We start from the raw sequence: 27,636 nt of genomic DNA, 5'->3' as shown, positions 1-27,636 counted from the left end.
CTTCACCCATCACATTGAGACAACTCTTCCTTTCTTCACCCCACAGCAGCACAGGATAGGAACTGTTCTTAAAAATAACCATCTTGCTTCCTGTCTTGTCTGTTCTCAGAGTAGCTCAAAGTCTTGTGTTTTCAAATAAACTGATTAAGAGAAAATGATGTTATTGAAGCAAAGAAATAGGATTATCTTTTAGATCAAAGTGGAAATCAAGCACTATATAATGGGGGAAGGTGAAAAGGATGGGGAGATTCTAGAGTTGAAGCTTAAACACTGAACATTTAATTCAAAGGGCCCAGATATTAAGCTCTTGGGAATCATTATGTGTTGGTTTACATTTTTTTTTTTTTTTATTTAAAACCTGTGCTTGAACAGACTGAAATAATGGAAACCCATAATTCTTCCAAAGGAAAAATAGAATCCATTGACAATGTTTTTCCAAGTAGCATATATACCTTTCTATCTTGCTAATCTCAACACTGACATTAACAGAAAATGGTTGGTCAGGTTGCTGGTGCACAAGCGTTGAAAGTTAGGAGAGAAATGACTGACAACCAGATTAATGGAAGCAGTCTCTGCTTAGCTATGGAACTCCCTCATGTAAATGCTAAGAATGGTCACTAAAACTTGCTGTCCTCCTGACAAGACACAAGACCTTTATGTTTGGCACAGCTTTCCTGCCATGGCAGTAGGGTGCTCAGGCATCATAGTGCTGAGTACAGTAGAAATACCAAGAAAAGAGAGAGAGGAGTTACCCACCAAACAGGTTTTGCAAGAATGTTACACTGCCCAGAATATGGTTTGAAATTGGATTTGAAAAGCAGCCAGCGAGAGAGAGGTGTGCCATGGGTTAAAGGATTGTACTATGTGGAGAAGACATGACACCGGCTGGGATAAGATACTAATCAAAATAAGGGACTTCGTCCACTCCGGAAGTCAGACAGGGCTGTTTACAGTATTTAATATTTTTAAATGCAAAGAATTTAGCTTGGTGAATGTTATTTCTAGAATCAGACAAGTTTATTACTCTGCTTCATTTCAGTATAGTTTGATTCTCTCTCTAATAATTTCTATTGTAAATAATCCTCCCTTTAAATTAATCGGGATATGAACAGCTGTTGGGTAGAGGGGGAGAAAAATTGCTGATGAGAGGTGGGTGAGGAATAAAAAGACACCAACCTGCACTGTCAGTCATAGGTGTGGAAGCAGGGCTCACTACAAGAAGTGCTGTAGATACAGTGACTGTAACAAGAATGATAGGTTTCAGAGTAGCAGCCCTGTTAGTCTGTATTCGCAAAAAGAAAAGGAGTACTTGTGGCACCTTAGAGACTAAAATTTATTTGAGCATAAGCTTTCGTGAGCTACAGCTCACTTCATCGGATGCATTAAGCTTATGCTCTAATGAATTTGTTAGTCTCTAAGGTGCCACAAGTACTCCTTTTCTTTTCGTAACAAGAATGGAGCACAGTGAAAGCCCTAAAACTAAAAAGGTGATCGTGTTTAGGTGCTCTATGGTAACAATGCTATTCAGTGACACCAATCATCTTAGCAGGTTTTACTTTTGTACTCTTCAAATCTTATTTTACTCCAGGTACAACATTTAAATAAGAAATCAGGCTATTGACAGAAAAAAAAGAGAGTTAGACAATGATCCTCAAAAGTGTGTACTCTTACATTAAATGTTATCATGTAATTATTTGAGGAAGACATTCTGCTAGGAAGTGGTCTCTCGCTCCCTGCACCTTAGAAATATTACACTCTGGCCTAGGTTATTTGGATCTCTCCGTACTCACACTGGCTACTGCCAGCCTCCATATACAACAACACAGTTTGGGGTTGGATATCACAAAACCCTTGTTCCTGACTTTGTACTCAGGGCAAAACTCATTCCTGATTCTGTCTTTCCCAAAGTCTAAATTCAGTCACACTCCACAAGACCCACCAATGACTGATCCACTTAACAGTATCCAAGCTGTATTAAAAGCAGATTTTATTGGCACAATAGGATGAGACAAAAGAAATCATGAACTAACAACAAATAAAAAACACACTTGCCAGACAGATTCTATGAAGCAGGCTCAAATCTCCCATTAAAATGTATTGTTTCAGATACCTGAAAATCTTGTACAGAAAAGTCTTCAGTCTGATTCAGCAACAACAAAACTGTATATGTCTATTCCATCTCACTATGTCACATGTCCCATTCTGAACTCCTCCTACTTTTAGCTCTCTTCGGCTTGTCAGCTTAAACTAACGATGCCTTTAAGAGAATGCTGCCAGTGTAACTTACACTTTTTGCCCAGGGCTTGAAGATTACACTTTCCTACAGATATTCTCTGTTATCGGATATGCATATTCTCTTTATCACCAGATTCCTCTCTTAAGGTAGCCTTTTTTATATATTTACCAGTGGATTTTTGGCACCTGCCCAATCTGAAGGGCTAAAAGAGGGTTTAAAGCCCTCTTCACTAAGTTGGCAAGTCTGGGCATGAAGATGCTCTTTTCCCTCTTGGTCTTGTGGACCCCATTTCTTCTCAGCAGACCTTCTTCCTAGAATAGCATCCCACGGTTGAGGAAGCTGAAACCCTCCCATAGACACCATCTGTGCAGCCATGCATTCATCTCCAGGATGAGCACATCCCTGCCTGGGGCCTGACCCTCTGCCAGGGGCCTGGATGAGAACACAACTTGCACCCCGACCCCTTCACCGTTGTGCTCAGAAGCCAGTAGTTACTGCTGATCTGCTCAGGGTCAGACCTGGCAGTACCATTAGTGCCCACATGGGTGAGCAGCATGGGGTAGTGATCATAAGGATGGATGAGCTATGGCAACCTTTCTGTAATATCTTGGATGCAGGCTCCAGGCATGCAGCGCACTTCCTGGGACATCACATCAGGCTGGCAGATGGATGCCTCCATTCTCCTCAGAAGGAGTCACCAACCACCAGTCTCCTCCCCTTGGGTGCAGCTGCCATCAGCCTCCCAGTCATGGGGGCAAATGGCTCTTCCTCCTCAGCTACTAGGTCTGCTCCTCACCTCCTGTTGCCAGTATGGCATACAGTTCTTCACCTTGATGGAGAGGGGACCCGAGTGGGGGGGGGGGGGCTGGAGAACTGTCTATTGCTTGAGGTGACTGATTTCCTCCTCGCAAAACAGACAGTTCTCCTTCCTCCTCTGGTGCTACTATAGTTATCTATAGTCAGCTAGTACCCTCCATCCCACGTCTCCATGTGCGTCCTGTTTATGAAGTCCTTGGACTCCCAGATGCCACATAGATGAGCCACCTCTTCCTGCAGCTCTCTTGCCAGCTTCCACTAACAGACACTTCTCACACCTGGTGGTTCCCCCTGCCTGGCTTTCATTGACAGGGGATGCAGGCTGCATTCCCAGCAAGTCAAGACCAGGCCTCTGTGGAAATCTCCAGGGTCAGGATGCCTGGCAGAGCACCCCCACAAGTGCAAGCAATTCTTAAGGTATGTTTAACACTGTGAGCTGGAGGTATAAATTTCAGCTTGGATAAATGTATGCGCACTGGGTTTGATAGAGCCAACTTGCTAAAAACAGAAGTGTAGCTGTTGCGGTGCAGGCAGCTGGCTGGGGTAGCCTCCTAAATGAGGGTGCCTAGGGTCCTGGGCGGGACTGTACTTGGGGTGGCTAGCCAATCCTACCACCTGCACTGCTGCAGCTACACTGGTAATTTTAGCATGTTACCTCAACCAAAGTTAGCATGCGTATGTCTCCCCATGCTCAAAATTACACCTCCAGCTTGAAGTGTAGACGTTCCCTTAGCTTATACCACAAAAAGACCACCAAATCTGCAAAATTTCACAACTCCCTCACCCTTTGAGACATGATGCCATCTAACACGATACTTTCACTTGCCCTTCATTAAACCCATGGATCACATTCATCTCCTGCCTCACTGCTGACAATCCCCAGGGAAAGAAGACCCCTGTGCCCTGCTACTGACACAACCTACACAACACAATGCTGAAATAAGGCATACTGGATCTCTCAAGATACACTTCCACCTCTTTCCTTTGATCACACACACATAGGGGGTCAGACAGAGGGCCTCACATTCCCCCCGCTGATTGCTTCATATCACAGTTACAGCTCTTCCAAGCTGCTCCAGCTAATCCCTCCACCATTCAATATACTTGCACTTATCATGGTAAATGCAGCTGGAGTGGACATACAAATTCCCAGGGACTACTTCCAGCTCTAGGGGGCAGAGTTACAGTTACGTGGGTGTGCACCGTAACTTTAGATTTCCTGGTTTACAGAAGTTTGAGTTTTCCTGAACTTGACTTCCTGAAAGGGCACGAGACACCCCTGTGCAACTTGAACTCTGCAGTAATGAAGTTTTTTTGTCAGTGGATAGTGGTGGTAGTGGAAGTCATGTGAGTAGACGGCTTTACTCGAGGAGCACAATGCAAAATTGGGAGGTGGCCAACGGAGCCCTTTGAGAAGACTACAATGAATCAGTCTTAAGGAAAAAAATAAAAAGGATAGAAAAAAAAATCAAAGCTCATTTTAAATAGTACTACAACTGAAGTAAGGTTACCTATAAATGCAATCTCATGGAAGACAGAAAAGAGGACGCAGGGGTATTTTTTGCCAAGACTGTTCCTAGATATTAGTGATTGGCACTTGAGAAATGGAGACACACACAGACACAGAGCGCATACAAGTACATCTAAATCATATAACCATGAAGGTGTCATTCTATTTAAAGTATCATCCCATTTTGAGATAAAGATATATTTGCATAAATTATTAGCAATACAAGTCAGTGCCTGCCCACTGGGAGAAATTAGGGCTGGGAGCTCTTTGCACTCTTGTGGGTTAGGGTGCGCACAGCTGGATGGTTGGGAGATGTGCCTGTCAATGTGCCCACGCTGCCCAGCACCCAGCCTGCAAACTCATACTAAAGTTCAGGAAGAAAAACCTCCCATACAAGTCACAAGTCTATTACCTATATTGATACACACTGGGCATCACTGATCTAAGGTGTGCTTTATAGGTGTGTCATACCCTAGACAAAGTACAGCCACAACTGAGAGGGAAAGAAACATTTTTAATATAGGAATTATTTAAGATAACAGTTTCGTTACTGCATAGCATCTTATTCTATTAGATGACTAGTACACAAAAATAAGGTCACCGGCTTTGTGTTTTATAAAAAAAAAAAACAAAAACACTAAATTAAAAGCAGCATTAAAAAAAGAAATACCTGTGAATTTGAGAGAGAACCCAATGTTTCTGAACAGAGAAATGATAAAGATATCTGGTGGAAACAGGCATGTGAGAAGCCATCTAAGTAGAAAACAATGGGTAGTGACCTTTTCTTATAATTGTAATGTTTTGTGCTCTTCTTATTAAACTCTTTTCCCCTTAAAATACCTTTTATTAAACTAGCACTCCCTCTAGTCAACAACATTGATGCAGCTCATCTGTATGTTTCAAATTTGGTATTTAATCTCTTAATTGGAAAATGGAGTCAGCCATCTTGAAAATTATCTCCTACTATCAGATTAAAAGTGAAAAGGACAATATGCAAGAATGAAAAATACTATATTCATTCTTTGGGAATGAGAGTGTTGTTTATCCCAACAAAATAAATCCTTCAAATTTCAATATTTGCAAGGAATTGTACTTTGAAATTTCTGTATTAAGAACCCACCAGTACACTTTGGATGACAAGGAGATGCAAAACTTGGAAAATCTGCCTAAGCATAACTAGCAAAAGAAAATATTTTCAAAGGATGTAAAAAATATTTCCCTGCACTGTCAAGATAACCGTTAGATCCGTTATGCAAAGGCGTATGCTGTAGATTCTATAATGTGTTCACATTTCTGCATAAACAATTGCCCATGCAAGTTCTCCTGGACCTCAATCCAACCACAGATCAAAACATTATACGCTGCTACTCAGTTCTAAATATTTAAATTTTCAGACACCTTTAAAAATTAAGCAATTGTCAGAAATCATACTAATCTTTTTATAATCCTAAAACATTTACAGGTATTTGCTGCAGGTGTTATTCCTGCAGGTGATGCACCAGTGAATTTGCTATGACTAATGGAGTCATAGCTTCATCCTCCTGGAAATGCAATTTAGAACCATCTAAAATAGAGGTTGCTGTGCCTTAGATGTTCATTATTTCACATATCAGCTTTTTAAAGCCTGCTTTACAGCTCCCCCCACTCCATAGCTGCAGCTTGGTCTGAACTGCAAAAGACTCAAGACTGGTTTATACTAATTGACTGTGCTAGCAGTTATTTAAGAACAACAAATAAATAACTTAAATAAGTTAAGAATCAATTCAACAGGATCTTTTTAAACCTGGCTTCATTAATTTACAGTAACCAAAACCTTTCTAAACACAATGAAATGTTACTAAAAATAATGAGTGTCAATGTAAACACGAGTTAGTCTTATGTGAATAACAAACATTTTCTCTCTCATTAACACAGCTGAACATAAAGAAAGCTATTCAAGTCACAGGGATTTACTTAAAAAAAAAAAAAACACCACACACACACACACAAAACCCCGACACCTATAAATTCATTGACAGCATCAACAAAACATTATTTCAGACCAGCAGCTCCTCCTACCAGTGCACTGGAAAACCGCATTTAATCTCTGCACCAATTGTTCTAGGGCCATTTCTTCAATTCTCGGCAAACATATTCTCTGGTAAAACAAAAAAGATCCACAGCAAACATGTTTCCCCCTGCTCCAGAAATAAAAAAACTACAGCAGTGCTTCACAGCCCTGCATTTCAATTACTCCACACAGATCCCCTATCAGCACAAAAGGAGGTGTGAGTGCACATTCCCTCCTGCGATGCATAGGCTTGGCGGATGCTGCTCCAAGCCAGAGTCATGAATGTTAATTACCTCAGGATCACTTAAACTTCTCTCCTCTGTGCACTGGTTTGTCTGCAGCATCACTATTACATGTCAAAATTAATATGAAGCACTGATGAGACAGTAGCAAAAATCTCTACATCAGACTGAAGCAAGTACTGGGGAGAGCTGCACTGAAGCAACAGCATATTTTGGTAACAGCAAGCCGTACGAGCTTAAACAAGCAATTCAGCAAACCTGAACAAAGCAGTATCCTCTTTCTTAAGTGAGCATTAGTCTTTATTTTACCCTTTTGCCAATTCAACTGCTACATAGGAAAATTCACTCATTGCAGACAGAGGGGCAATAAAATTTTACTAGCCTCCACAATAGATTTACATTCTTCTAGTTATAGTTAACACATTACTTTTTGCATTTGTGGCTGCTATCCTCAGTGTTCGCTTTAAAAAATCCCCAATGATATTAGAACCATTTTCGAGAGAGTTTGGATGAGCTTAGCTGTTAAAATCCTGTCCAATAACAGCCCATTTATCTTCTACATCTCTGTTTTCAAGAATCCAAAATGTCTGACTTTATGGCACTGGATTCATAGACATTAGATATGGACAAGATCTAAGTCACCTAGTCCATTACACTATCTCCATATGGTTGTTCCCTGAAGTTCATTTTCAGTGCTTGTATCCAGTTTTTTTTTTAAAGTCATAAGCAATGACTTCCACTACTTCCCTTGGGAGACTATTCCACAGTCTAATAAATCTCACTGTCAGGATGCTTGCTTTTGCTGATATTCAGCTAAATTGGCTCCTTACTTTCATCCTATTAATTGCAATTATACTGCCTTGTGCCACCCCAAGTATTTGATGCTTTACTTTGGTGGTTGTCTAATCGAGTTACTTATTTACCACAGGAAGATGAAAGGAGTCAACATGCGTTCAGTTATGATGTAACTGAACCTAATAAATGGATAATGGGTAGCTATAAGGGGCTAGAGGAAGGTTGCCTTTGGAATGTATTTCACATATGTACATTTCTTTAAGAGATTGCTGACCTAATGGTGCATTTGACTATTTATCAGCCTTTTCTTAACGGTTCATTTCCAACCGCTTTTTCCACTCCCAAATTGTACATTCCTCAGCATATGCACACACACAATAGCAACCTTCACTTTTACTCATATTTTTCAGTCTATTGCCTTTTATAAATTATTAAAAACTACTGGCCCAATGTAGAACTTAAGATCTCCAGGGAGTTCCTGGCTTGATCTCTCTCTCTCTAGTCCTGGGCCCTCTAGTTCCTATTGCCTTGTCATTGCTCTGACACACGTTGGAATTGTTTGCAAGGCTCCCATTTCTCCTTGTCCTGCATAAGCGTTATAAAGCCCTAGGATGTTGTAAGATACCTGTCAGTCAGTGTGCCAATCCTAATCCTGCTCAACAGGGCCTCTCTGTGGCTGCATGGGGTATAAATACCTGTCCACTCTTCTGGTCAACAGGAAGGGCAATGCAGTGACCCTGTCCTGACCTGGCTCCAAATTCTTCCTCCCTTCCTGTCCATCCCCATAAACTTTGCATTTTCTCCTACCAGCTGTCAGGGAGCCCTTAAAGGGGCAATGACCCTTTTCTTCCAGCTAGCCGGATAAAGATCGACTTGCATAAAAGTTGCAGTAGATACATTTCTCCTCCACTTCTCCTTGCCCTGCATATAAAGCCCTAAGGATACTTAAGATATCTGTCAATGTGCCAAATTATAACCAAATTTTGTAAATAAGTATTTTAAAAACAATTAACTTATGTCTTAGATTTTAATGTTATTTAAAATATGTAATGTTTGAAGCTTTAGAATCAAGCTTATTTCTTTAAAGGGTAGCGGGACCTAAAACTTTAGATACTTTGAAAATAAGCTTTTTAAAAAGATTAACTACAAGCAGCTACAATAATTATTAAAGGAGATATAGCTGTGTGGAAAATTTGAAGGAATAGTAATAAGCAATTTTTGAGCGTAAGACTACAATAATGACATATCTCAAAATTGTGTTTATAGACTTATATTTTCCTGACAGAGAAAAGATATTACAGTTCATTTCAAGTTACAATATACTGTACTGGTTTTACAATAAAATTTCTGCATTACCCTGGTCTCTCTCATCTTTGATCTATTCTAGAAACCGTCCCCAATTCTGATCATTATGAACTTAGCCTGTTGTCTTCTAAACCACGATATGCCATCAAGGGGCATCTTTCTCCTCTGAAATTTTGCCCAGAGCATACCCTGATGCTATTCAAAGGTGCAAGGACAGCTTTATAGTATGGGAAAGTCAGGTCTACTTACCCAGAAGACCCACAAAATTCGATTTCTTTTTTAAATTGTGCAGAGATTTCTCTTTAGCAGTTGGAGCAAATCTGGCATTTTTCAGTCAAAAACAATGTTGCTAACCAACACAATTTGGCTGGGTACAGAATAGTCAAAACTAATGCTTATAATTAACAGGATTTCAACCTTAACTATGAAAAGACTAGATTGTATATAATGGGATTCAATCTACTATTGAGAAAACAAAAAACAAAAACAAAAAAACCAATTGAGCATATGCAGCCACTACTTTACTTTACAAAACTTAAGGATGAGACAGCACATTCTTAGAGCACCAACGACTCCTAAGAACATAAGAATGGCCATACTGGGTCAGACCAATGGTCCATCCAGCCCAGTATCCTGTCTTCTGACAGTGGCCAATGCCAGGTGCTTCAGAAGGAATGAACAGAACAGGCGAGCGATCCCATCCCCGGTTGTCTGCTCTCAGCTTCTGGCAGCTTTTCTCTTAAGCTAATAGGAGTTTGGGTTGCACAAGGAATGCAAAATAAGGTACTTAGCATGCGTCAAGTCAACATTACAATTTCTATTGCACAGCAAGTTTTTCAGTCTACAAACACCTATTTTAGGTATCCTTATGGCGAAATCTACTAAACTGAAATTGTCTCCCAAGGGAAGTGAGAGATGCCTGATGACTTAAAATTTTTAAAAAAGTGTGGCAAAAGTGCTGGAAAAATATCCTGAAGTGAGCAATTCTGCTTTGGCAATGAGAAATGCTAATTACCTACTAGCACTTCTCCCAATTTTTCTGACACATTTCAATGGAAGTTTGCTTTGTAATAATAGGACGTGCTTTACCAGAGCTATGTTGCTTCTTTCACATTCACACATGCCTGCAGTTTAAAGAAAATCTGTATAACTGTATTGATTCTTGAAGAAAAAGCAGGTGACTGTTATACCACATTTTGAACTAATACATCATGCTTAATGCACTCTCTCAGCTGGATATCCACTCTTTAGGATGGATTTATATAAAAATAAAAAAATAATAGAATATTGTTTCCATATTTTTTCCCCCCTGAAACCAGTCCTGCTTTTATGGACGTCAAAGGGAGCTTTGCTTTTCATTGGGCCAGGATCAGCCCCACTGCACTAGTCTAGTTCCCAGGCATACTTTGACACGACACCTTAGCGGGAGGTAATTCACCTCCCTGTGCCTTAGTTTACCCATCTAGGAAAAGGAAACAATACCTTCTTTTTATAAAATCTAAGATCTATGGATCAAAAGTGTTATGCAAGAGCAAAATATTATTAGATTCTAATATTTGAGTATGTAAAAACATGAAATATTAAATATAAGGCTTTCAATAATTAAAGTGATAAAGATCTGGCTTAACTATACATAGAGCAAGGACACCCAGAATTAAAGCTGTTACTGCATCCTCCTTGAACTCAGCTGACTGCCTAGATATTGCCATTCATGTGATCCTCGATAAACAGTAAGAAGTAGAACAGTGACCTTATTCTCACAAGAGTGCAAATATCCAGCTTTTTGCTATATCTCAAAACCTTCATGTCATTTTAACTATTTTTTTAATGATGTATTTTCTCTCAAATTTCTGCTTCTAAAATAGTAAGTGAAGAACAAACATTCATTTTTGTAAAGGACTGTTTTATTTAGCACAAGCCAACTGCTAAATAAACTTAATTTCTACCCCACCATGAAGCTGGCTAAAAGAAAATGGTCCTTTCCAGAAAAATACATGGATCCCTGTGGTGACTAATCAGTACAAAGGTGAGTAGGACACGGAGTAATAAAATGAATTGAAAAAAGAGATACCCCTCAATATATCAGGTCTTTCTCTGCAGTCATATGGATTTTTCCTTATTTAGATATTAATTTCTGCAAAGTTTAACAGCATATAGTAATTCCAAGTTTAAATAGGCCTACAACATCTCAATTTGTTTTGTATGCTTTGGGTTTATTTATTCAAACAGATTAACTATATTCCCTTTATCAAGTTTTTGTAGCAAGATTAATTTTATATTATAAATACTGTGTGTATAAAGCTTGTCATATGATAAATATTTCATATATCTGACATCCATTTAAGAATGTATCCTGGCAAGGGAAAAAAGATCCATAGTAATAGAATGATTCTGTAACAGTTCTATTTCTGAATTTATTGGGTAATGAGTTAGAGCACACAAACACTCCCGCAGCTTGTCTGTTAACATCTGAATTTTGTTTTGAAACAGGATGTGCCATGGAACACCATGTCCAAGAAATCCTCTGTGAAGATTTCCAGATTTCAGGAGATCGGATGGACTCGTTGACTCCTGCTAGTAAAATACAAAAAAGAGTAAGAAATCATAGTTTGTACTAAACAGTGAAGGCAACCCCGAGATTACACCATTTCCTGGGTAGCAAGAAATGCAAGATACACATACACCTTTTCACAATCATTTAGAGGAGCAGAGTGTGCTGTTTCAGCAGTGGCTCTCTCTTATGTTGTCTGCCCTCAGCTTACAAGTTATTTTTTAACTCTCTACAGAGTCAGTAAACATAATGGGCCTGATTCTCCACTGCTGCCATGCATCTTGTGAAACTGTTTCCACTTGAGCAAATTGAGTAGTAGAGAATATTGATTTAGTAGTATTTTTTACTCATTCTTCAGCAGGTCTCATTGTAAATCAAAAATTGGGGTCTGTGTAGGAAAACTTAATGAGCAGTTCTACTTTGAAAAGTGGCATTGGGGATTCCACATTCTCAGTGATTTCAGATCAAATGTACCGTTTTCAATTTTAAAATTATTATTTTAAAAAACAGACAGCCTTGCAAACTCAGCCCAGGCTATGAGAGCTTAGCTGGATCCTTTCCAACCTATGCATCATCACTAGTAAGAAAGGTTCAACAATTCCTATGCAAGACTATATGGCAGCAGGGAGATTTATCTCAAACTGCTGTGCTACACAAGAAAATGCCAGTTACATGAAGTACACTGCAGTATATGCCCTTCATTCGCTGTTAACTGGTAAGTGTGGATAGAAAACATTGTTATGTAATCTACATTCCCATTTTCTACACTCTCAGGGAAAAACAACAAAATTAATAAGCAAGGAATAAAAAAAAATATTGCTGATCTTAATGAGATCAGTCATCTTAGAGGGCTACATGAATGCAATATCTGACCCAATTTCTGCAGGTTTACACTGACTTTTCTTAAAGCTATGTTGAGATTCAAAGCAGCAAGAGAATTCGTTTTTCCTAATACCACCTACTTTGTATTTTGGTTCACATTTTGTGTATAAAAACAGATTCGGCATCCATTATAATACAGTTTTACTCCTTAGAGCTGAAAATGGGCTGAGAGGAAAAAAACAAAAAACAAAGAAACAATTGAGTTTGGTTAATTTGTTTTCCATCTGGCTTTGCACTGGCTTACTCAAGAAGCAGCACAGTAGCTTACATAATTTATAAAAATTTAGTAGTATTGGTACATTTTCAAGAGCCCTGTCAGTGATAGATTAGTCTTATAAACTTTTCTGTACTACTGTTCTTTCCTGTTACAGCCATACACTATTTAATTCAATTTGTAATTACAGCTTTGCTTGCATGTCTGTAGATCATGTGCAAATGCAGGTGTGTTACTGTCAAGGTTCCTTCCCCACTCTGAACTCTAGGGTACAGATGTGGGGACCTACATGCAAGACCCCCTAAGCTCATTCTTACCATCTTAAGTTAAAACTTCCCCAAGGTACAAACTTTGCCTTGTCCTTGAACCCTATGCTGCCACCACCAAGCGTGTTAAACAAAGAACAGGGAAAGAGCCCACTTGGAGACGACTTCCCCCAAAAATATCCCCCCAAGCCCTCCACCCCCTTTCCTGGGGAAGGCTTGATAAAAATCCTCACCAATTGGTACAGGTGAACACAGACCCAAACCCTTGGATCTTAAGAACAATGAAAAAATCAATCAGGTTCTTAAAAGAAGAATTGTAATTAAAGAAAAAGGTAAAAGAATCACCTCTGTAAAATCAGGATGGTAAATACCTTACAGGGTAATCCGATTCAAAACAGAGAGAATCCTCTAGGCAAAACCTTATGTTACAAAAAGACACAAAAACAGGAATATACATTCCATTCAGCACAGAGTAATTTACCAACCATTAAACAAAAGGAAATCTAACGCATTTTATAGCTAGATTACTTACTAACTTAACAGAGTTTTCTGAGACTGCATTCCTGATCTGTTCCCGGCAAAAGCATCACACAGACAGACAGACCGACCCTTTGTTTCCCCCCTTCCAGCTTTGAAAGTATCTTGTCTCCTCATTGGTCATTTTGGTCAGGTGCCAGTGAGATTATTTTAGCTTCTTAACCCTTTACAGGTGAAAGGGTCTTGCCTCTGGCCAGGAGGGATTTTATAGCACTGTAAACAGAAAGCTGGTTATCCTTCCTTTTATTTTTATGACAGTTAACTCCTCCTAATTTTCACATGGTTCCAGGCAATGAGTGACATCTGTTTCAAAGAGACTCTTGCACAATCAGGAATCCCTGAAGTTTTCTACTAGTAAGAAGCCTTCACCTGAATCTAGGTAGAACATGGAAAACCTGTAAAATGTTTGGCCACCATTATGTAAATCAGAACTTCTATAGCTGTATTATATGGATCCCTCAAAGGTTTTACACTTCAATCTTTATCTTTAAATGCACATCAGCTTGGTCACTTAGATACTGTTTTTTTGGGGAGACCACTGAACAATCTATTTTTGCACTTTGGGCTGATGAACCTGGAATACACAGTAGCAGATGCCCTTGGCATCCATGTTGATGGTGCTAGACACACTGATCTTTTAGTGGTCCCTACCAAATAATTCACAGCATGGCATCAACAGTTTCAGAAAGACTGTACAGCCATGCTTCCTTGGTGGGAGGCAAGGTGTGATACTGTAGAGAGTATGAGTGACCATTTATATTATCAATACCAATATTACAAAATTACAATGAATCTTATACAAGATGGTCGTCATGTAAGGTATCAGTGGAAAAGTTATGATTTGCTAAATATGATAAGCTTGTGTATATGTATGCATCATCTTTGTATCATGAGATACATATATATGTTCTATTGCTCTCTCAAACTTGTGCTGAGTATCTTGGTAACATCCCCAGACATATTGGCATCAGCACTATCCAGCCTGCTTGATGGCCCATCAAAGACCATCAGTTGTATAATTAACCCTTTGAGAGAAGCCAGGGGCTACCCCCGAGTCAGCAGGACAATGTAGAGATGCCTATGGACAGGGGACTCTAAATTTTCCATGTGCATGTGCTGTGAGCTTGTGTTTAGGACAAAGGATGTACAAGCCACATGACTGAATATAAAAAGGCAGCTGCATCACCTCCATTTTGTCTTCAGTCCTGCTTCTCATCTCTGTAGCAACTTCTCTACAAACTGAAGCTTTGAACAAAGGGCCTAATGACCCATTCAAGCTACGGATGTGTTCCAGAGGGATTTTTGCAAGCCAGCAAACTCACCAATGCTGTTAATAACCTGATATATGGATTCTAAAGTTATATATCAAGATTGTTTTGACCATGTAACAATTCTCTTCTCATTCTTTTCTTATAAACCTTTGGTTTTAGATACTAAGCCCTGGTCTACACTAGGCGTAGAGGTCGAATTTAGCAGTATTAAAATCGATGTAACCCTCCACTCGTCCACACGACGAAGCCCTTTTTTTCGACTTAAAGGACTCTTAAAAGAGATTTCCTTACTCCATCCCCAACAAGGGGATTAGCGCTGAAATTGGTTTTCTGGGTCGAATTTGGGGTACTATGGACACAATTAGCTTCCAGAGGCCAATACCCTCTATCCCAGAGTGCTCCATTGTGACTGCTCTGGACAGCACTCTCAACTCAGATGCACTGACCAGGTAGACAGGAAAAGGCCCGCGAACTTTTGAATTTCAATTTCCTGTCTGGCCAGTGTGGCAAGCTGCAGGTGACCATGCAGAGCTCATCAGCAGAGGTGACCATGATGGAGTCCCAGAATCGCAAAAGAGCTCCAGCATGGACCGAACGGGAGGTATGGGATCTGATTGCTGTATGGGGAGAGGAATCCGTGCTATCAGAACTACGTTCCAGTTTTCAAAATGCCAAAACATTTGTGAAAATCTCCCAGGGCACGAAGGACAGAGGCCATCACGGGGACCCGAAGCAGTGCCGCATGAAACTTAAAGAGCTGAAGCAAGCCTACCAGAAAACGAGAGGCCAATGGCCACTCCGGATCAGAGCCCCAAACATGCCGCTTCTATGATGAGCTGCATGCCATTTTAGAGAGTTCAGCCACCACTACCCCAGCTGTGTTTGACTCCTTCAATGGAGATGGAGGCAATACGGAAGCAGATTTTGGGGACGAGGAAGACTATGATGATGAGGTTATAGATAGCTTACAGCAAGCAAGCGGAGAAACCGGTTTTCCCGACAGCCAGGAACTGTTTCTCACCCTGGACCTGGAGCCAGTACTCCCCGAACCCACGCAAGGCTGAGAAAGGATCTCTGGTGAGTGTACCTTTTAAAATACTATACAAGGTTTAAAAGCCAGCATGTTTAATGATTAATTTGTCCTGGCATTGTGGCTCTCCTGGATATACTCTCAAAGCCTTTGCAAAAGGTTTCAGGGGAGGGCAGCCTTATTCCATCCACCATGGTAGGACACTTTACCACTCGAGGCCAGTAGCACGGACTCAGGAATCATTGTAGAACAAAGCATTGCAGTGAATGTTTGCTGGCATTCCAACAACATCCGTTCTTTATCTCTCTATTATCCTCAGGAGAGTGATATCATTCATGGTCATCTGCTTGAAATAGGGTTGTTTTCTTAAGGGGACATTCAAAGGTGCCTGTTCCTGCTGGGCTGTTTGCTTGTGGCTGAACAGAAATGTTCCCCGCTGTTAGCCACGTGGTGGGGGGAGGCAAAATGCATCATTGTAACAAAAGCACATGTGCTATGTATGTAATGTTAACAGCAAGGTTTACCGTGAAAGAGTGTACGCATTGTTCTATAAAATGTGCCTTTTCAAATACCACTCTCCCTTTTATTCCTCCACCAGCTGTATGTGTTTCAAGGATCACAGGATCTTCTCCTTCCTAGAGGCTAGCGAAGATCAGAAGGCAAAAAAAAAAAAAAAAAAAAAAAAAAAAAACACGCACTCGTGATGAAATGTTCTCTGAGCTCATGCTGTCCTCCCACACTGACAGAGCACAGACAAATGCATGGAGGCACACAATGTCAGAGTGCAGGAAAGCACAAAATGACCGGGAGGAGAGGTGGCGGGCTGAAGAGAAGGCTGAAGCTGAAAGGTGGCGGCAGCGTGATGAGAGGAGGCAGGATTCAATGCTGAGGCTGCTGGAGGATCAAACTAAATATGCTCCAGCGTATGGTTGAGCTGCAGGAAAGGCAGCAGGAGCACAGACCGCCGCTACAGCCCCTGTGTAACCAACCGCCCTCCTCCCCAAGTTCCATAGCCTCCTCACCGTAGCCTGGCCAGTCATGAAACTGGTTTTCAAAGCTTCTCTGATGCGCACCACACACTCCTGTTCTCTTCTAACCGCCCTGGTGTCTGGCTGTGCGTAACCAGCAGCCAGGCAATTAGCCTCAACCTCCCATCCGCCATAAATGTCTCCTCCTTACTCTCACAGATATTGTGGAGCGCACAGCAAGCAGCAATAAGAGCGGGAATATTGGTTTCGCTGAGGTCTAACCGAGTCAGTAAACTGCGCCAGTGAGCTTTTAAACGTCCAAATGCACATTCTACCACCATTCTGCACTTGCTCAGCCTGTAGTTGAACAGCTCCTGACTACTCTCCAAGCTGCCTATGTATGGCTTCATGAGCCATGGCATTAAGGGGTAGTCTGGGTCCCCAAGGATAACTATAGGCATTTCAACATCCCCAACGGTTATTTTCTGGTCTGGGAAGAAAGTCCCTTCCTGCAGCTTTTGAAACAGACCAGAGTTCCTGAAGATGCGAGCGTCATGTACCTTTCCCGGACATCCCATGTTGACGTTGGTGAAACGTCCCTTGTGATCCACCGGTGCTTGCAGCACTATTGAAAAGTACCGCTTGCGGTTTATGTACTCGCTGGCTTGGTGCTCTGGTGCCAAGATAGGGATATGGGTTCCGTCTATGGCCCCACCATAGTTAGGGAATCCTATTGCAGCAAAGCTATCCACTATGACCTGCACATTTCCCAGGGTCACTACCCTTGATATCAGCAGATCTTTGATTGCGTTGGCTACTTGCATCACAGCAGCCCCCACAGTAGATTTGCCCACTCCAAATTGATTCCCGACTGACCGGTAGCTGTCTGGCATTGCAAGCTTCCACAGGGCTATTGCCACTCGCTTCTCAACTCTGAGGGCTGCTCTCATCTTGGTATTCTTGTGCCTCAGGGCAGGGGAAAGCGAGTCACAAAGTTCCATGAAAGTGCCCTTATGCATCCAAAAGTTTCGCAGCCACTGGGAATTGTCCCAGACCTGCAACACTATGCGGTCCCACCAGTCTGTGCTTGTTTCCCGGGCCCAGAATCGGCGTTCCACCGCATGAGCCTGCCCCATTAGCACTATGATGCCCACATTGCCAGGGCACGTGCTTTGAGAGAAGTCTGTGTCCATGTTCTCATCACTCTCGTAACTGCGCTGACATCGCCTACTTGCCCAGTTTTGCTTTGCCAGGTTCTGGTGCTGCATATACTGCTGGATAATGCATGCGGTGTTTAATGTGCTCCTAATTGCCAAAGTGATCTGAGCGGGCTCCATGCTTGCCGTGGTATGGTGTCTGCACAGGTAACTCAAGAAAAAAGGTGCAAAAAGATTGTCTGCCCTTGCTTTTACGGAGGGAGGGAACAGGGGCCTGATGATATGTACCCAGAACCACCCTCGACAATGTTTTAGCCCCATCAGGCACTGGGATTTCTACCCAGAATTCAAATGGGCGGTGGAGACTGCGGGATAGCTACCCACAGTGCAAAGCTCCAGAAGTCGATGGTTGCCTCAGTACTGTGGACACAGTCTGCCGACTACATGCACTTAGAGCATTTGTGTGGGGACACACACACTCGACTGTATAAAAATGCTTTCTACAAAACCGACTTCTATAAATTCGACCTAATTTCGTAGCGTAGACATACCCTAAAGGATTGGCTGGCAGGGTGGTATTTCGGGTAAAATCTAAACTAGTACTGATCTGGTAATGGTGATGGCCTTTTGGGGTTCAGAAGAACATTTTGTACAATGAATAGAGCTTTAACTAACTTCTCATTTTATTGGACCTATTTGCTGATTGGGAGCCTGAGATTGGAACGCAATAAGGGGGCTATGTGGTTTTTTTTTTTTAAATTTAGCTTCTAGATAACAGGCGTAAGGGATCAGGAGTACAGTTTGTGTCTGGTTGGTGAATCTAACTACAGTGTTAACCACCAGTTTTTTGGGGAAACCGGCTCTCCTTTTTGCAGCCTTCCCTGACCTTGGCATTTTTTTAGCGTGGGCTACTGTAGGCACCTTGGGTCACACAAGGTCCTATGATTGTGAACCCAGCTGTTCATGAATAAAGAGCTTTGAATAGAAATAAAATCATAACCACAAATCTATCTAAAGACTTAGGTAAAATCCTGGCGCCAATGAAGTCAATGGGAGTTTTGCCCTAACTCTAATAAGGACAGGATTTCACCCTCCATCTGCTCTGTAGGTAAGCTCTCTCACATCTGACCTTATCTAGGTACTTATATGACCCCTATCACAATAGTATCTTGATTCTTCACAAGCATTCATTTATATAGGCAGCAAAATCTCCGAGGTAGGGAAGTACTATCATCCTCATTTTGCAGATGGTGAATAGAGGTACAGAGTGGAGGTGGCTTGCCCCGGATCACGCAGGAAGAATATGGCAGAGCAGGGAACAGAAACCAGACTTCCTAAATCATAATCTAAGATTTTTAGCTACAATCCCATGTTCCCATCCTTATATTTGGATTGTCTGAGGAAACGTAGGAAATACCAATTTTTTGTGCTCTACATTCAGAACACCAAGATTTCTCACAGACAAAAAGATAGAGAATAAATAGGAACAGTTGCATGCCCTACCACACTAGCACCTAAGCAATGGGATGGACAAGTTCTGTGGTTTTATACAGGGTTTTGCTTCTCTCTTCACACTAATTTGAGGAATTCCACAAGCACCAACACTTTATCCTCAACTGGGGGGGCATCTGCTCTCCACAGGTTTTGCTGGACTCAGTGATCCTGCATCATAAGGCTCTGATTTCATCTATGGTTAGCAAGACAATTCCACCTCTTCCATTTGTATCATGGCCTACCCATAGTAATTCATGCTTTCATCTCCTCCAGGCTGGACTGTCCGTAACTCACTCTTCCTCAGCCTAGATAAGGACACTGCAGCTGGTACACAACACAGCAGTCCATCATCTGAATGGAGTGAGCTGAAGAGAGTATATTTCATTGGAAGTCACAACTTGTATGGAGACCCATTGCATTACCAGATTCACTTCAAAGTTCTGATATGGATATGCCAAGCCCTTAACTTGATATCCCCACATTATCTCAGTGACAACCTCTTGTTCCAGGGCCACCATGGCAGCTGCAATTACCCAGCACACTGTTTCAAAGAGCTCAAGAACTCCAGGAAGCCATCAACAGGCCCAAGGTTCTAGAACACTTTCCCAAGGAAAATCAGAAAGAGCCCTTCACTACCTTAATATCATGCTGTAAGACTCGTTCTTTCATCACAGCGTTCCCCAGAGAACCAGCGCAAAAGCAATTAAATCAAAAGGACAGATCTCCTTTGTTTTGTTTTTATACATGATCTTTGTACAGCACTTAAATTACAGGAACTTCAAATATGCAAAGGTAGAAATGCTGATATATACAAATGAATAGTTATTTAAAAGCTACTGACCAAGTATGTGTAATATCCTTGTAGGACCTACATTTGCTGACCCTCAAATGTAAATGCAACAATTGTATTGCTACCACTTGAACTGAGGAACCACCTCCATTATCTGTCAGCAGTAGCAGCACTTAGGTCCTCTTTACAGGCTTCTGTCTACTTCCAAGAGAGAATATCAAGTATTTCCCACACTTAAACCAAGTATTCAGCTTAAAAAAAAAAATCACAACAAAGATGTTCTAACTAGAGTCCAAGTCTCCAAATTCAGAACCTAATTTCCCCAGAGTTCAAGGTAGCCTGGACTCAAGTGCTCCAGTTTATGCCTATCTTTAGAAGTGATAATGTTTTCTCCAGTAAATACTAAGTTTTATCAGACTTCATGAAAAGGATTCAAATCATAAATTAGGGTTTAGGTATTATTATTATTACTATTATTAATAAGTATATAAATTGCAGTAACACCTAAAAGCAACTATCAGAGTCGATAGCCCCATTGATGGATGTGACAGATATGGCATTTTCCTGCAATATCTTGGACAAAAAACTTATTGAATTAAATATTTTAGGAATTCATTGTATTAAAATGCAAATGTTGATGTATTATTGTAGGATTGTATGTAAGTTCTCCAGGGAGGAGACCTGACTAATCTAAACCTTGGGAAGTGTTAGGAGCTTCAAAGAACTCTTTGAAACAATGTCAACTTTTCAAGTAAAATGGATTTCCTAGGAAATACCTGGAGAAGGGAATGCAGATGCCTCACCTTGGACACAAGATTTTTAAGCTATGCCTTGAAGAGAAACCCACGATCTCTAAGAATCAAGGACCCAAAAGGTATGAAGGAGAATATTAGACTCATAGGGGTGCTTGTTCTGAGCTATACATTTATGACCACAGGGAAAAAACCCTTGCTGGTGTTTGAAGAACCTACACCTGCTAGAGTCCTTGTTGGAGTTGGGGTGATCTCTGGTAAATTTATTAGTTTGTGTGCAAGTTCTTTTATCGTTTTTAGTAGGTTTTCTCTGTAATACTTTTACCTTAAAACTAAATGTGCCTGCTTAGAAAAAGCTTTGTAGAAACTTATAACTTTAGACACTTAGGTTGTTTATAGCCTTTGAAAAAGGAAGGCAAACCAGGCCTGCTGAGGCAGTCTGATTTGCTGGGGAATCCACAACACAGACAACAACTATGAAGTCTGGAAATGCCCTGCTCAGGAGGGGGAGAAACATGCATCTGCCAAGATAGGTGATGGCTGGAGAGCCAGAAACCTGAGAGTGAATGGCCATAGTGGACCAGATAGAGAGGGAATACAGGTGCAGTTACCCTGAACTGTGACAATAGGCTCTGTACACATGTAATAAACTGCCAAGTGTTAGGAATCCATCCTGCTGCAAAATGAACAAGAGACCCGCAGATCTACTTATCAAGCTGCAATATGTAATGGTAAATCTATATTAGCTGTCAGAAGTAGCAGCAGCAATGGACAAAGCTATGGTTAATATAAAATATTATTTACATTTGTCTCAACACATATAAATTAAAATAAGGTACAATTTTGTAAACAGTGACATTAATTATCCAATGGAATAATTTAGGGATTTAGTGGATTCTCCATCACTTGAAGTCTTTAAATCAAGACAGGATCTCCTTTAAAAACATATATTCTAAGATATTAAACAGAAATTACAGGCTTGATGCAGAAAGTACTGGGCAAGGTTCTTTGCTCTTTGTTATGCAGGAGGTTAGGAGTAGATTAATTTAGTGGTTCAAACTCGCCTTAAAATAATTTCTATGAAATTATATAAGAAACGTAAGACATAAGGCATAAGCTGCTTTCAAAGAAATAAAAGGCTAAAGCCTTGATTGAAATTTACTTTGAGCAGACCTATCATAGGTACTTACATGGTTCCCATTAACACGGTATCCGAGTGCTTCACAATCTTTAACATATATATCCTCAAAACACCCGCATGAGGACAAAGAAGTACTGCCATCCCCATTTTACTGATGGGAAACTGAGGCACAAATTGACCAACTGACTTGCCTATGGTAACATGGGAGTCTGTGGTCCCATGTTAGAGCCTAAACCACTAGACTATCCTTGGTCTTCCTGTAGCATGTTTTACAACACAAGCTCCAGCACATCTTAGTCAACATCAATATTTGTCCCTAACCCTAGGTTGGGAAAAGGTCACACTGTGAAAGATACAAGCTTCCAGATATTTTAAAAAACTACATTTGTGGCATAATATGGTTTGGTACATTTCTAACCATTTTATCCTTCTTTAAGCACCAGCTCTTCCTTCGTGGAACTGGTTTTTCCCCTTGATTTTTCCGAATGACTGAATTCTCTCGGCATTGAACCCAGTTTGTCTTCATTATGCAAGAATCTGGGGTGCTATTTTGAAACAAAGGATCATAAACAGAGATGGCAATATTCTAGTTTTGGCAATACCCAAGCTCTTTACAAGGACAAAGGCGTCCCTGGATCCACAGCTTAGATGAATAGGGAGATTTTTACATTTTACAAGTTGCTATCCTGCTTCTAGGACTAAGAGGAAATAAACTAAAAGATATTAAAAAGCCCAGCTCTGCATTTCAAACACTAACAGCAGACCACTGCATTAGCAAAATTAGTACAGGAGCACAGAGTAAACAAGACTCCAGATTTGCCCAAATAATACAAACCCAACATTTACTACACTGTTGTATTTTAACTTTTATCACAGTATTTTATATGTGCAATAGAAAATACCAACAAACCATACGCTATTTTATTAATTCCTAATGCCCACTATGAAAACGTGCCCTCTACCTACTAGCTGCATTTTCAAGGATGGTCCCAGTAGGCCTGCTTCCCCTCTGACGTCATCCGAGGCCTCCCCCTTGCAAGCACGCACAGAGGAGTCTCATTTCACTCTCTTCCCCATGAGCAATGGGAGGAAGAGGAAGGAACTCCAGATGGATAACCAGAGTCCTGGGGAAAAGAAGTGAAATCCCATGCAACACCCAGACTGGGACAATGAGATCTAACCCTGGGGACCCATCAACTTGATAATTGGAGGGTAGGAGGGAAGGGAATGAGGCCTCAACGTCTAACTATCACCCTACTAATTTCAAAGGGAAGTAGGGATCTAAGAGGACTCCCATGAAATTCCCATCTGACTCAGGTCAAACAGATGCCATCACCATTGCTCCTCAGATCTCCTTCAACACATATGATGTCCCAGGAGAGAAACTGTACACCACAAATGGAAGAGTGTGACACTCCTGCAGGATATCTAGACAAATTAGAGGATTGGGCCAAAAGAAATTCGATGAGGTTCAACAAGGACAAGTGCAGAGTCCTGCACTTAGGACAGAAGAATCCCATGCACCACTACAGACTAGGGACCAAATGGCTAGGCAGCAGTGCTGCAGAAAAGCATCTAGGGGTTACAGTGGACGAGAAGCTGGATATGAGTCAACAGTGTGCCGTTGTTGCCAAGAAGGCCAATGGCATTTTGGGATGTATAAGTAGGGGCATTGCCAGCAGATGGAGGGATATGATCGTTCCCCTCTATTCGACATTGGTGAGGCCTCATCTGGAGTACTTGTTCAGTTTTGGGCCCCACACTACAAGTAGGGTGTGGAAAAATTGGAAAAATGTCCAGCGGAGGGCAACAAAAATGATTAGGGGCCTGGACACATGACTTCTGAGGAGAGGCTGAGGGAACTGGGATTGTTTAGTCTGCAGAAGAGAAGAATGAGGGGAGATTTGATAGCTGCTTTCAACTACTTGAAAGGGGGTTCCAAAGAGGATGGATCTAGACTGTTCTCAGTGGTAGCAGATGACAGAATGAGGAGTAATGGGGGAGGTTTAGGTTGGATATTAGGAAAACCTTTTTCACTAGGAGGGTGGTGAAACACTGGAATGAGTTACCTAGGGAGGTGGTGGAATCTCCTTCCTTCGAGGTTTTTAAGGTCAGGCTTGACAAAGCCCTTTCTGGGATGATTTAGTTGGGGATTGGTCCTGCTTTGAGCAGGGGGTCGGACTAGATGACCTCCTGAGGTTCCTTCCAACCCTGATATTCTAGGATATCCAACAGCCCTTATCATGAACCAGTCTTGCCTCTGTCTGTGATGGATCAGTGATGAGCGCTACAAAACTCAGACTTTTTGGCTAAAATAAGTTGCTATAATTAAATAATTCTACGTAAGCAAACAGCAAATAGGCAAAGACCCTTAACTGAAGAGAGTGAGTCAACTAGATAAATTACATGCAACACAGAGGGGGCACAGATCATCACTCCTTTTAACATAAAGGATGCTTAACAACAAAAATATTTGCTTTACTTGAAATCTACACAAGATGGTCTGGAAACCTTTTGATTTAATATCCAAAATTTGCTACCAATTCTGGAAGCCTCAAAACAAGGCCTGATTTTTTGAGGGTGGGTTGCTGAGTATTTTCTGAAAAATCAGGCTCCTTTACAGTTTAAGGAGATGACAGCTTCTTCCTTTCTGAAAGTGTACGCTTTGCTAATGTTTATAAACAGAATATTTTAATCAAGCAGCACCCAGACCACCACCAGGTGCATGTAGTTGGTCTCTGATTGCTACCACTGGATCAACTGGTTTAATACAACCTCTCATTGGTTGTGGCCATTCTTTAGAGTGCTTCCTATTTGTTTGACCAGAAGAAACTGAAAACACACACCCCTTTGTCAATAACTTGTCCATGTTTTAGTGCTTGTACAGCCTCTTGCATAATGGGGCCCAGATCCTGATCAAGGTCTCAGTCCTACTGCAGTATATTAATTAAATTAACACTCAGCATTACAGGAATCACTTCATGACTTTCTCTCTTCAAAGATGGCCAACAGCATGACCAGAATAATGGTTATACCATCAATTGCTCTTTCATTTTCTATCTGTGTCTTTGATAACAAAAAGTTTGACATTTATCTGTTGTAAGGAGTTTCCATCCATTTATTTTATTGCACAACAACACCTTCATTAAATAAAGAAACATTAATTTCCCAGGTGGGTTATAGCTGATTGCTATTTATGAGAGAAAACCTAGACGACATGCGATCCAAACAGGTATGGTTGTGGTAGTGGGAAGGAAGGGAGAAGTTTTGTTTGGTTGGTTTTTGGTTAAAAAAAGTCACTTTAAGGGAATGATGGCTTTTGAAGAAAACTCCGATTTTTCCATCTTTTGTCAAAACAAAATTAAAATGTTCAATTCAGAATTAAAATTCATTTTAACTGATTTAAAAAAAATCAAAGACTGTAAAAGTTTTCATATGAAATGAAATTTGTTTCACTGGATACTTTTTGTGAGGGGAAAAAAGTGTCATTTTTCAACTATTCAAAAAAACTATACCTTTCCTAGGAATTAGCGTATACTAAATACCCTTGACAGAAATTGCTCGTCACATTAGGGTTTCTCTCTATTTTTATAAAACTGTAGATCTGTCAGGAAAATTTCTTTGTTCCTCTTTTATAGTATAAGGCAGCGGTAGTCAATAGGCAGATTGCAGGCCAAATCAGTACCACCAGATGCTTTTGAATGGACCATGAAAACTTTTTATAGTTATTGCGGTGTGAAAATTTTTTTTTCCACGACTCTGGACCTTTCTATACCTTGACCAAGAAATTTGGACCTGGTGGGGAGAGGGGGAATTGACTATCCCTGGTATAAAGTCACTACTTTGAGCTTTGTATTTTGAATGGAAACATCAGATTGTTGCTCCCAGGGAGTTTTAACAGGCTTCACTGTTATAGAGTTCTTTCAAAATAGCAGCTCTGAAGGTTTACTGTTGTTCAAAAAGTGTTGCTTTGAATCTTTAACATAGGTGTGGATCTTCCCCCACCTACCTAGAGACTTTCTGAGGAGATGTTTCACTATTTTAATTCCACACACTGTCAATCCATTTGATTGCCGACAGCCTTAATTTGAAATGAGCTGTTGGAATTCTCATTTGTCGGCTACTCCTTATGCATCTTCAAATAGTAGTCCATTATCAGCAATTACTATGTTATACCATGTCTTGCAAACATGGGTTATAAAATGAGAGTTTTTGTGCTTGTATCTGGTAACGTTGCTACTTCAAGAAAATTCAAAAACCACCCCATAATTAATAAGCATGCATGTCTCCAAATTTTCCCATGCTACCACAATTCTGTTGGAAGAACAGAGCATTTTGCTCCCTCCCTCCCCCAAATTTTTGAATTATTCTTGTAGTATTACTTCTTCTTGTTTAAGCTAGGTTAATATACATGCTTCTCAGTTTTCCCTGTACTGTTATGTCCTTGTCCATGCTGCAAAACCTATCTTAAGAAAGATGGAATTATGGTTCAATTCCTTTCACCAACAACAAATTCATCTTTGTGGTGCATATTTTCTTTCATCACATAACAAACATTGTCAATTAGACTTAATTGCACTGTTTTATTTTCCCTTTCTTTGCCTTGATCCGGTGTTAGAGAGCAATTTCTGTGATAGGCTAGCTGCCATGAATAACACGTTGCCTGAATATAGCCTGGGCTATATTCTAGTCTCAGATCATACTGTTGTAAACATGATAATATCTATATCTGTGGAGGAATCTCCTTTGAACTTAGTTGTCCAATTGGTGATCAAAGTTTGGCAGCGTGTTTCCACCAAGACTTAATCCATCGACGTAAGTCAATGAAGTTTTCATTTCCAGAGCACAAACCTGGAGTTTCTTTTTCTATTTAAATAGATATTTAAACTCTGTCTCTGTTCTTTTTGTAAGGTTTGCTACCACAGGAGTTTTTTCCCCAAGGTGCCCAGTTTTAAACAGGCTGAAATGACATCTATTTTTGTTAATTTTTAAACTATTTACCCCAGAGTTTTGAGTACAGTTAATAGTCCTGTCATACTACTTCTGGTGCTATTCACCAGATTAAGGAATGAAATGTCATAATTTACTGCTGCACCAAGATTTCCTTGCAACACGATACTGGATTTATGTCATGCCCAAATAGCATATTTATAGTGCTCATTTTGCTCCTTTTCTCATCAAGTATGATTTACTCGAATATGAAGAAGACCATCTACATTCCAACGAAATGAAGGAGAACTGTATGAAAAATACAGGACAAAATGCAACATATGATGTTTCATGGTACAACCCATGCATTTGATTGATGGCAACAGTCATGCAAAAATGTCTCTCTTACATTGACTTTACATTAGTCATGAAATACAGGCTACCCTTTAAAATGAAGGTCAGGTGATAGTTCAAGGAGTGGGCCACAGTGTGTGCAGAAAGAGAAAAGAACTAGTGGAAGGAGGCAAAAAGAGGGCATGCCCCCAGACTCCCTTTTGCTCATCCTCATCCATAATAAGCGCCACTATCGTAGAGCTATGATAAACTTGACATGTGTCAGCTTCTCTCTGGTCAGGCATTCTCTCTGGGGTGCTTCCTGTCTACTGCACCAGAACACAAGACACAGGGTGTGCTCCTCTAT

The 27,636-nt window shown here is 40.7% G+C and overlaps 1 protein-coding gene across 16 annotated transcripts in view; it reads right to left on the bottom strand.

Annotated features, from left to right (window-relative positions):
- The window catches only part of MCF2L (MCF.2 cell line derived transforming sequence like), a 262,711-nt gene that overhangs the window by 195,284 nt on the left and 39,791 nt on the right, over positions 1 to 27,636 (bottom strand). For 4 of the 16 annotated variants that reach the window (XM_038367795.2, XM_043504779.1, XM_038367894.2 and 1 more), the window contains exon 1: positions 6,621 to 6,699. The exons of the other annotated variants lie outside the window; for them this stretch is intronic. In XM_038367795.2, coding sequence (XP_038223723.1) covers positions 6,621 to 6,672 — 52 coding nt within the window. In that variant the 5' untranslated portion in view covers positions 6,673 to 6,699. Of the gene's footprint in view, positions 1 to 6,620; positions 6,700 to 27,636 lie in introns of those variants that run through there. 16 annotated transcript variants of the gene reach the window in all.

Source organism: Dermochelys coriacea, chromosome 1, assembly GCF_009764565.3.
Source record: "Dermochelys coriacea isolate rDerCor1 chromosome 1, rDerCor1.pri.v4, whole genome shotgun sequence".
Lineage (NCBI taxonomy): Eukaryota > Metazoa > Chordata > Testudines > Dermochelyidae > Dermochelys > Dermochelys coriacea.
Note: the sequence above shows the minus strand (reverse complement) of the source record. Positions and strands in the feature narration are given on the sequence as shown.